Consider the following 12,541-nt stretch of genomic DNA (forward strand, 5'->3'; position numbering starts at 1 on the left):
GTGGGATCGAAGTTTGCTATCATCTGGTCAATTGCTCTCGTGGGTCGCCTAAATCGAGTGGGGTTGGTTGGTCAGTCATGTTGTTCTCAACTGACGGTTACGATGGATGCAATTTTTCCGAAGGGTATGAACTGTTAAAGACATGTTTTATTTTATCGAAGATAAGGGAGAATTCTGCCATAGGTCCATGTAGAGATTTAATACATCGTTGTAGATGATGTCATTAAGCTGGAAGGCGTAGGCCTTCATTAGAGCGGTTATGGTGACGACCTTTTTGAAGTAGGCTTGGAGGTGGTCAATCGTGTTAATCTCGAACAGGTAAATCATCGTGCTGTAAGGAGCAAAAACTCTGGATAATCCGGTATGAAATACATAATGGTTAAGAATCCTCAGTACCTTTAGGGCGATGCTCCTTTGGATTTGCATGCTTTAAGGCATGTTTTTGTACAGAATTAAAGAACCTTAGCCTTGGTTTGTTTTCTTTGTCAATTGCCTCTGATTTAGCTAGAAAATTGATGTCGATTCTTTGGTAAATGCCAACCTTGCTGATCCCTTATATAAAATAGTGAATAAAGATAAATGGGCGATGCCGGACATGAAAAATGTTTTGACCAATTGAAATTGCTCATCAGACAATTGCCGACAAGCTTCTTCGACCTTCGACTCCTAACTACCGATTGGCATTGCGACAGATGCATCCAAGCAAGGATTAGGAGTGGTACTGTTATACATAGAAGGAGACGGTAAGGAAAGACCCATAGCTTTTGCCTCGAGGTTATTAATAAAGACTGAGGTCAATTACGCTAATATAGAGCGATAAGCATTGGCAATAATCTTAGCCATCAGGAGATTCCAAGAAAACATCATCGGGACTAAATTTAATATTCTAACGGCCCACAAACCGCCGATTTATATCTAAGCTAAAGTGGATGAATGACATTAGAAAAGACGAAGTTATCAACAATAAAATTTATAGATTTAGAACGGATTGAACATAGCTAAAAATTCCCCTGATAACGAATCTGAGCTACTCATACCGTCTAAAATGAGAAAATTAATGTTGCAGGAATTACATAGAGGTCATTTGGGAGCACAAAAAACAAAACTGCCTACCAAAGATTACATGGGGTGGCTCGGTATCAATACAAACATAGATAAGGGGATAAAAAATTGCGAACCATGCAAGGTTTGGACTGGCAATCCAAAAACATGGGTTACTATTAAGAAGCTCTTGCAGGGCCATTTCTTCATACTCATTTGTGATAGTGGATGATTACAGCAAGTACCATAATAAAGTCGATAGTCGATAAACTTATCACCGGTGAAAAGACTGTCATCGGATTAATTTGGGACCGAAGATTGTGATCGATAATGGCACTAACTTCACCATTAAGTAATCCGGTAAGTTTTGCAATGATCTTTAGATTAAGCACACTATAACATCAGTATACCACCAGCAGTCGAATGGACAGGCAGAGAGAATGATAAGAATGTTTAAGACACACATGAGAAGAAGCCTGAGGAACAATAAAATCGATGTGAACATTTCCCTGGAAAGGTTTTTGTTCAATTATAGAAACAAGCCCAACGCTACAACGGGTATTCTGCCAAGCAAACTCTCCCTTACGCGACGAGAATCAAATGGAACCTGTTGAAGCCACAAGATGCGTTCGTTGACAAGAGAGGAAAAAAGTATTGCTCAGTAGTACCATAATGGTGATAAAGTCAGGTTCAGAACATTCAAATAAAATAGATGGGCCAGAGGTATCGTAACAGAGAAAGTTGAGAGTCTCTAATAGCTGCATCGTAAGAAAAATCTGGACCATATTAAGTGTAGATCTTCAGACAAAAATATAATATTCAAACCAACTCAATCATACGAGGGTTAGTAAATCTACAGGTGCAAAATACTAACGAGTTAACGCAGAAACCTACACCTAGCAGGGTCAAGAGATTGCCCAAACATATTCGTGACTGCGTTATGCACATATGCGATGCTGAGTATTGGCATCACCTCGAGATGTATCTGAGAAAAGACACCTTTAACAGTCGATTCTTAACACGTCTAAGGAGAACCTAGGGAGGATTTTCTTATAGGGTGAAATGTTAAGAGAGTCGATTTATTTTATTTTGCCTTTGAGATATAGTTCGCGAATGTTTAAAAATTTGTTATTTTTTTGAACTAAAACTTCCTAGCGTAGCTCTGTTGAAACTTCAACGCCAGAGGGCAAAAGCGCTATATATCACGTATCAAAGTTAAATGGGGGTTTGTTTTTTTTGATTAACTTGAAAATGAAACTCAAAACAGTACATATACTGTAAGATATACGATTATTTGATGTTGAAATAGGTAGCCTTATTTATCTGTAGAAGATTTCAATTTATACTACTATTCAAAATAAAAGATTCTACACACACTTAATTAAAGTTTTAAAAACAAAATCATAATCATAATCTGTTTTTCGTTACTAAACACACTCTTCCCAAATAACGGAAATGCCTGTTTGCATCAGAAGTACCTACAACTATTAATGGAAACTCCTACCACATTATTTATAAGTGTAATCCCACATGGAGCTTAGTTGAAACTTGACAGACTGGCTGGGATTGAGGAATCGTTTTGTAGAGATACATATTTAAAAAAATTAAATTCAACTTTGTCATCATGTATTTCAAAATTTGCTAATAAAAGCAGCATACTCGGAAATTGGTATTAATGATTTTTAGGCAACCCATTCTTCCATTTCCCCCAAATCTATAATTGAAGACCCATATTTTTCTGTCTTTCATAATAGTTTTAGAGACCCATTTTAAATAAAGTTTATATTTCTAATTTTTTACATCGCTTAGGAATTTTGAGAATTTGAAATGTGTAATAAATGTTACGTTATCATATAAAGAATATAAATTTTTAAACTAAATTGCATCTAATATAACTAGTGTAAGAAATTAAACTCCCCAAGTAAAAAAAAAAAAACTTGAAAATTATTAATTATCATTTACCAGTAATACGTTAAGTTTTTTTAAATTGTCGACAATCTTGTATTCCATAATTTTAAACTTAAAGAAAGCAACAAAATTTATTAAAACTAATAAATATTCGAATCCAATAGTGATCATAAGTTTATATTTATGAATTTATTTCTACAGTAATAAATATTCGTTGAAATTAAGCGATTACAAAGGGAAATCATAGAATTTATAATTAAAAAAAATAAATAATAGATGGTTGTAAATATGCTTGGCTTTTTTTTTAACGTTTATTGAAGAAAAAAATAATATTGTTATAATAGTCCTATTTCTAATGTTTGCTCACTAAATAATCAGTTCTCTAAGAAATTTTGTAAAAAAAATATAATTTGTATAAAATAGACTTAACGGCAATATCCTATGATCCTTTAAAAAAAATCACCTTAAATTGATTTAGACAAAATTATATTTGGTTGTTTAAAATAAACATATTTCAAAGATTAATACAATTATAATGTTATATATTAAAAAATACATAATATCACTAAATATAAATTACGTTAAACGGCTCGTTTTGAAGCGATTTTTAGGAACGGCTAACTCAAAATTTTAGCCAGAAAAATATTGCCTATGCTGCTTCTAGATTCCGTTGATAGATGTCCAAACCTTCGTTCCTTCTACAAACAAAATCTCCAGGCATTGCGTAATATTATCCTGAATGGTTAAGTCGTCTTTAAAAATCGGCTCAAAACCAGCTGTTTAGCAACACTAATATAAATACTTGATATGATGATGGCGAATTATATTAGAAATTCAGTAAAAATATTAATGGAAAATTGATTCTCGCAAAAAAAAATACAATTTAAAAAAAAATTTTAACCGGCGAACCTAAAATCAGTTTTTACGGCACCGGCCCTTATCATCTTCCCGCATAAATTGATCATGCCATTAACCGCTCCGGACTTTTTAGCCGAAATCAACATTTCCAATAATGTTCTCAGATCTTCCCTAGAATATAAACAGTCAGCATTATTTCTCCCCACTATAAAGCCACGCTTGTTAAGCTCTACTAGTGAATGCCGTTGTTCTGAGTGTTTACTAGGATCATCTTCTAGGTAAAGTTCTTCTTTTAAATGATTGGGCATCAGATTCTCGACTATATCTGAAGTATCATACTTACCATTTAGCTTGTGTCGCTTTAGCAATGTATCTTCTGGGATTTCGTAATCATCATTGTCATTATTACCATATTGGAAATAAATATTTTTATCTTCGTTATAATCAAAGCGAGGTTTGTAGTAAGTCACGTGTTCCCGATTTCTCAACGAATTGCGCCTGTTTCTTTTAGAAGTGCTTCTTCTTGTGTCGGAATTGGTATTGAAAAACATATTTTGATTCGAGTTCTTTAAACGATTTGTTATGTATTCCTTGTGTTTATCCAATTTATTGCTAGTTTTGCTTGAATCACTCTCTGATATTCCCTCTTTGTTATGAGCATAGAAAAAAAAACAATGGCATTAATAAATATAGCTACTATGTATATAATTTAATTTAATTTAATTTCAGGAATCATTTATAAATGGAACTGCTATAACAACCTCATGATATCAATTTAAAAAAAATCTTATGATGAACCATAATTTACCTCCCAACGGATTTCTAATTAAAACTCTTTCATGCCTCATGATTTAGGCTAAAAATAACTAATAAATATTTGTCGGTGAAAATCAACTAGTGGTTATATTTTAAAAATTAGCCCTCAGTGTATATAAATTCCTAAAATGTTATCTGTAAACGAAATGGTTTAAATAATTAAATCAATTTATTTTTATCTTTAATCTGGACGCTTACCTAATTATACTCCCTTTCAAAACTATTGGAAATAAATTGCTACTACACCACACTCTCACGCGGATGCTGTGGTCGTTATGTTGCTGAATATTTAATCCCCACATCTATTATTTTTAGTACTTAATATTATGTGGAGAAATTTTACCGTTTATTAATCGCTAAAAGAGTTAAGTCCTTCTTATCAGAAGGATTTACATTGTTTATTGAACCCCAGGTCTGGATCCCGACAGAGCTTATGAAATAGGTTGTTCGACACAAATTTTGATATCAAAGACAAAGTTCTATAGAAAGTCATTGGTTAGGGCCTCCCTATCAATAACTTTGGAAAGTAAGGGATATAATATCCTTCTAAATTAGATATTGGCCAACTCATCCTTCTTTAGTGCTTAAATTTCATTAGGACAACTTACCGGGTTGTCTCAAGTAGTCATTAATCTATATTGATTCTGAGAATATGACCTAATATAAAGCTACTTAAAAAAATTGATGACTTATGACAAAATATTTCATGATTATATATATCATAATGGACGGAGATAAAGTATATGTATAGGACTTTCTGGCTGAAATCTTATTTTTAAAAAAATTAAAAGATGTGTCGAGCGTGAAGAATGTAAATTTTTTTTCCCTTCCATGAGTGGGAATGCCAGACGTAAAAAAAACTAACACACCTCGTGGAATTATATTTCTTTCTACAGAAACAATTCGTTTATATTACACATCTATCTATTTATAAACCACTTGATGGGAGGTGGGGGGGGGGGGGGTTATATGATACTCTCACCTTAAGTTGAATACGCTTACATAAAATAAAAGACTTAATTAGTTCATTATACCTGATAGCGTGTCACGTGGATTGTAGCGAAGCGATGGCAAGTGACTGGCAGCGGTCAGGGGTGATGATAAGAATCTATGACATATAATCAAAATTAGAATCAACTTAATTTCGTTCGCAAAATTTTTAGGCATGGTTATCTTGTTATTCTATAATTTCGCCATGCACTTACAATTCATATTTGATTTTAAAAATTAAAATTATGAATTTTTCAAAAAAAAATATAAAAAAATACAAAAAATTATATATATATATTATTTAATTGTTAAAGAAGAAATTATTTATTAATTGATTAATTCCTTACAATTATCTACTATAAAATACACATTTATTTTTTATAAATTATTAATTTTTTTTTAGAAATTCCCATAAGGGGAAAAGACATAGGTAGTAGATAAAATAGTGAGATCTAATTCTGATATTATTTTGAAAATCAAAGTATAAAATAATTTAATAAGATATTATTACATTATTAGTAAAATAATAAATAAAATTAATCTTTTTTTTAAAACATTTGAAAAAAATTTATATACCAAAATATAAGTGTACATAAATGAAATTGATTTAAGTGATTTTTTGATTTTAAAAAAAAATTGAACAAATTTCACAGACTAAATTAGTAGTAAATCATGTTTATGTATTTATTATATAAAGAAAGAAAGAAAGAAAGAAAGAAAGAAAGAAAGAAAGAAAGAAAGAAAGAAAGAAAGAAAGAAAGAAAGAAAGAAAGAAAGAAAGAAAGAAAGAAAGAAAGAAAGAAAGGAAAGAAAGAAAGAAATTAAACAAGAAGAAATGATTTAATAAAAAAAATTTGTCGGTCTTTCAAAGTAAAACGTCATTAAATATTAATGTAAATAAATTTTGAAGTTTTTTTGTAATTTGAAATAATTTGTCAGAATGTGTTCATGTAAAAAAAAATTTCAACATAGGTTTTGAAGCATGAAATATATTTGTCAAATATTTATGAAAAATAAGGAAAGTGAGACATTTTTTATGAATATTTATTTTTGAGATTGTAATGATCAAATATTTATTGGAATTTAATGAGTATATCATTATCTTTTTTCCTCAGGTGTAAGTTAAGATGTGAATTAATCCTTTACTACATAAGGCCTTATTTTTAAAGTAAGAAGAGACGCATTTGGAGAAAAAAAAAATATTTCCCTTTTCATCGGTACTTTTTCTTTGATAAAAATCTTATAAAATTGGACAACACTACATTTTAAAATTTAATATAATAATTTAATTGAGTTTAAAAAATTATGATGTCAAAATCTTTAAAAAACTTATTTTTAAAAATAATCAATTATTTTTTTTTTCTTCTTCATTTAAGGTTTAACAAAACCCGAACTAGATTTTGCTGTATCTGACTAAAATAGAAAAAATATGTTTAAAATCTTGCTTTGAACTGAGAACCGTAGAAGCAATGTTTATTCTAAGAAGGATTGGAGAAAGGTAAAAGAAGCCCATATTATGACTTGAAAAAGAATGATAAGCTAAGGATGGAAATTCCCATGAGGTTGAGAAACAGGGAGTTCAGGATTTTTATCTGCATGTGTCGAGGTTAGGAAGGGTTCCATATATACTATTATCATATTTAATTTGGAAGTGATTGGATCTACCAAGGTATAATCCATGGTAGAAATTAAAATGGAATATTTTGACTGTTTATTATGCTGAAAATGGGAAAATCGAGCAAGAGACCATTGCTCTATGCTGTCAGCTGAGGAGATGAAGGATGAGACAAATGATAATTTTAGGATTCGCGTTGATAGCTAAGGAATGAAAAGAAAAAAATAAGGTACACTGAAATGCTAAGATCTCTGACAATCAAACTATAAGCCTCGTCATTCTAGCTAGGGAGGTAAATGAAAGGGGAAGTGGAATCGTTAGGTTTTGCGATGCTGGTCGAATAGAGCAAGGGTTTGAGTAAAGATGCTAATAATAACTACAAGATTAAAATTTTAGCAAAATCAGGAGATCGAGATCGTGACTCCAAGGCGAAAATAGGATAGGAATTTGGATAAGACGTTAGATCAACCGGAAATGAAGGAGGAAGAGAAACCTATCCCAAGAGTTTATAAAGAGTTTGATACAGACGCAAAAAGGTTTCTGGTAAACGGAAATGACAGCGACAAAGGAGCAGGAAAGTGTACAATAATCTTTTGCGAAACGAAGCGAGAAATACCTGTGGATTGTGCCAAAGTTCGGTGCCCACAATAACGATTGTAGTATACTACAGTTAATAAGGAAGAGAGGGTGGTAAGCTCAAGAGTGTGAAGTGTTGGAATACATAAAAGTCATATACAGGAAAAGAATGTATTAGACATTAGACGCTTAGTAAGAAAGGGTATAAATTTCCTATTATTAAATGTTCATATTGTTTCCTTTAACATCTAATTTCTCATATTTTTTACTAAAGAATTTGATAAGACAATAATGGCGGGAGGGGGGCTTTTGCATTAACATTAACGGTAACTATATCTTTTCCTAAGTTATCACCTTTCATAACATTAAGTGTTCCTACCTTAGTTTTCATAGACTTGGAGAAACTCATCTCCGCCAAGATACATGACCCAAAGAATAGATTATATTTTATGCAGAGATGATTTAGAAAATGTTCGCTTGTAAATAAATTGTCTACGTATTTTTTTTTTAGAATGCAAATTTTTAGGTTTAATTATTTGTTCAAATAAATTTGTTAAAAAAATGTATAATAAAAGTTTGTAAATATATAATTAAAGCCACTATTTTAATTAGGAAATTAAAATTTAGAAAAAAAAAATAACAGAATTATATAAATCGCTGCATAAATATTTACTTCTACGGATAATCTTCCCATTAAAAGATTCATTTTAAAAGGCCCGAATGTTGCTTGGAAATTTTTTGTCAAGCGTAAACTCTAGATTCACCTTATCTATTGAATAATCTAATTTTGATTATTGTCTGTCACTATCTTTCTTTTGGTAGAATGTGTTTATTTTCTATAGCATATTCCTATGTCTTATAGTGCGCATTTCAAGCGCAAATAATGCATTTCACATGACCTCGTTCAAATCGGTAAAATTAGAGTTTGGCGTTAGCAGCCATTTAAAAACGGGAATAGGTTTGCTTTTTCAATTACTTTTTATTATTATTCGCTGTGTAATATTCAGAGTTGTTAAAGGATCTAGATACAAGTATCTAGACCCTGTATCTAAATATAAAAATGTGGTATCTGTATCTGTATCTAGATAGATTTTTGATTAAATAATCTGTATCTAGATATCATTTTAGACGTTGTATCTGTATCTAGATCCATTTAAAAGTATCTTTTAACAACTCTGGTAATATTATATAAAATGTGATATAAACAAACAACTTACTTATATCCTAAAAAAGGAATATTTAGAAATTAAAGAAATTAAAAAACGCAGACGATAATATAATTTTCAAAAGACAAATCCTTTTTTTTAAAGAACTTATTTAAAATGTTGCGTTTGCAAACGCAGCGTTTGAAAAGCTTCAATTTGTGCGCCTGCGCACTATTAGTCTTGAAAATGTTTTTTTTTTCACTTGCTAATTTTTCAAGTCCGCAACTTTTATCTCGAGGGTCTTGTTCAAAACACTGTCCCTGTTCCTACTCACATGTACAGATGGTATCATTTTTCTTCTGATTGGCAGGCGACGGCTTAAGTATAACATATTTTTTTTCAACCTCCCAAAGAGTGTCGTTAAACGGTCCGGTTATTTTAAAAAACGGCTGACCAACTATTTTAGACATAAATTCAAGCCTCGAGATTTCGTTAATAGATGTTCAAACCTTTTCTGCTGCCATCTTTTAGCAAAATCTTCAGGTATTTCTTGGCTAAAATGTTGGATTAGCCGTTTTTTTTAAAAAAGAAATAGAGTCGTTTTAAACAACATTACCTACCCTCCAACAACCAATCATTATTTTATTTATTTTTTTGTTTTATTTATACATTTGATTTTCAAAATAAGATTGTACTTATTTACCTTTAAATCCAAGTTTAATATTTTAAATAAATATTTTATTAACATTATAATCAATTTTCTATTAGTCTGTTTTTTTAAATATAAAATGATTTCCGATAGATCATCAAAAGACTAGCCTAAATTATTAGTTAGTTCATGATCCAGAATAAGAATTGCGCCAATTTTTAGGAACATACATTAACCCTGACCCATATTTCTAAGATCTTTCCTAACCTTGTCCAGTGAAAAATATTGGTCCCTTGGCGAAGATGAAGAAGGGTTTCATCAACGCTGTTATGGCTATGACCGCTTGGGGTAGGTTTTCAAGTAAATCGATGGGAGGGGCCTCCTCTTCACCGACCATGGTCGCGTAGTCTGATGCAAATACTCTGGATAATCCGTGTAATGGATTAGGTTTAGTGGTATAAGGATGCCTAGTACCTCCAAGGCTATGCTGCCGCTCAAACGACATTGATTGCAGCGCGCGTGTTTGCGCACTTATTGGTTGCCAGAACCTTAGTCTGGCCTTGTTCTTGGCAACACGCTCTATACTCTTCTATTTCCTAAATACATATCTCCAAAACTTTGATAAGTATAATACTTTTAAAATATATTGGGAATTTTCCTCATTTCATAATATTCGATAACTCGTTATTTACTGTTATTTCATTATATACTGTTATGTATTATACGACATGTAATATGTAAAATATGTTTTTAGGAGGCTGTAAAAAAAAAATTAATTATGATAAGTTGAAAATAATTTTATCTAAGAACATTATATATTTAAAAAAAAAAATTAAATCATAAAATTGCAATAAAATTTTAATATTTTAAAGGATTTTAATTATATTTCGGAAAATATGTTTTTGCATTTATTATATCATATTTTTATATTTTGATCTTACTTACGGTAAGGGTTCATTTTGAGAACTATTGATTTAAATATTTATTTTATTTTGGATAATTATTTTGTGGGGGAAATTTATCTGATATATTGCACAATATTTACAATATTTTAAGTTGGAAAAATCGTTTAATTTTTTCTAAATTTAAACTCTTTTCGTAGCGAAGGCCAAAAGAGCGGGAGCCAAAATCGGTTATAACCGGCCAGAATGATCATCAATTGCAAAACCGAACTGTGACACTGCCGTTCGAAAATCGAGACACTCATGTCCTATCTTTTGGTCCTAACCCTAGGCCTCTATTCATGTTTAGGACCAAGTTATTAACTTTCTAATACAAAGTAGACGCAGGAGTGGCGGCTAATAACCAGATTTTATTGATTTTATTCATTCCTAAATCATTTTTTTATTGCTTGTGTTTAAAATCCCAAATTTTATGTGCAATTAGTAGGAATCCAAATCAATCTCTGAATATCACGAGGGCACCATCTAAAGATTAATAACCTCTCGAAATATATATTAGAAGGAAGAAATTAATTTTATTCCGTAATTATATACTAAAAATTTAATATTGGTATAAACACATAAGTAAGGAAGGAAATATAAAATTAATAATTATTTATATATAAATGATATAGTTAAATATATATATTTTTTTAAAGATTTTATTAGCAATTATTATCGGATGATTAATAACATATTTATCATGACAAAAATTTATTATAAAATATTTGATCAATTATTTCTAAAAAAAAAATATTATTTCGAAAAAAATGCCTTCATAATTAATTAAAAAACTGTTTTATATTAATGTTCACCAAATAAAATAATTTATAAAATAAATTAAAGAGAGGAGAAAAGAAGAGAAAGAGAAAGAGAAAGAGAAGAGAAGAGAAGAGAAGAGAAGAGAAGAGAAGAGAAGAGAAGAGAAGAGAAGAGAAGAGAAGAGAAGAGAAGAGAAGAGAAGAGAAGAGAAGAGAAGAGAAGAGAAGAGAAGAGAAGAGAAGAGAAGAGAAGAGAAGAGAAGTAATATATTTTTAAACAATGGATTAAAATTTCAAACGAAATTAAACTAATATCGGTTTTCAATTTAATGCTAATATTTCTCTTTGTACTGGCGTTATTCATTTTATAGCTTCTTCAACATTGTGAGTTCTAACTTTATTTCCAGAATTTTTGGATTAATTGATTGATTGATTTTAAGTTAATTTTTTTTGCCCCCTAGTAGCCCTCGTCAATTATTTTTTGAAGGCTGCCATATGTATTTCGAATCTAATTTGAGAAACTAGATTTATTTTGATTGGACAATACCAGATTAATTATGGTTAGTAAATTTTTGTGTAGACATTTCAACATGTTCAGCAAGGAGATTAAATTCTGCTTTGGAAGTCGTTTTTTTAAAATAATTTTTTATTTAGGTTCATATAGGCGTAGCCGTAGAGGAAATGTGAAGAACCCTTTTTTTAGAAATTTAACATTTTACGTGATTACGTGATAGGCGGGTTGTCATTCGAAAACGTTGTAGAATAACCTCCAGGTTACTCCTCATTTTTAATCTAAGGATGTTAAGGAAAAATTTGAAGGAAAAAGATATATGAGAAGCCTTTTTAAAGTAATAAAACCCATCTTTGACCAACTCCAATATGGCGTGGTCAACATTATCTCCTTAATAAATTGACCTTAAATGTCTAAGTTTAGCCACAACTTATTGATATTAAAAACTGGGGTAAGCCCTTTGAGAACTGGCCAAAGTTAGATGGTTTAAGCAGAGTTGTTAAGATACTTTTTAAATGGATCTAGATACAGACACATCGTCTAAAAAATATATAGATACCGATATTTTAATCAAAAATCTATCTAGATATATATACAGATACTACATTTTTATATCTAGATACCGGATCTAGATACTTGTATCTTGTATTTAGATCCTTTAACAACTCTGGGTTTAAGCAACACTAAAAACTATATCCTACATTACGCACCCTCAATCTCTCACACGCAA

The 12,541-nt window shown here is 30.6% G+C and overlaps 1 protein-coding gene across 1 annotated transcript; it reads right to left on the reverse strand.

Annotated features, from left to right (window-relative positions):
* Nucleotides 1-3,472: 3,472 nt before the first annotated feature.
* Nucleotides 3,473-5,849, reverse strand: LOC135926477 (uncharacterized). Its single transcript, XM_065462367.1, has 2 exons — nucleotides 5,658-5,849; nucleotides 3,473-4,453 (listed from the first exon to the last, which is right to left on the reverse strand). The coding sequence occupies exons 1-2, from the start codon at nucleotides 5,788-5,790 to the stop codon at nucleotides 3,846-3,848; spliced, it is 741 nt and encodes a 246-aa protein (XP_065318439.1). The 5' UTR covers nucleotides 5,791-5,849; the 3' UTR covers nucleotides 3,473-3,845.
* Nucleotides 5,850-12,541: the final 6,692 nt, after the last annotated feature.

Source organism: Gordionus sp. m RMFG-2023, chromosome 3 (assembly GCF_954871325.1).
Source record: "Gordionus sp. m RMFG-2023 chromosome 3, tfGorSpeb1-WG-v2, whole genome shotgun sequence".
NCBI lineage: Eukaryota > Metazoa > Nematomorpha > Gordioida > Chordodea > Parachordodidae > Gordionus > Gordionus sp. m RMFG-2023.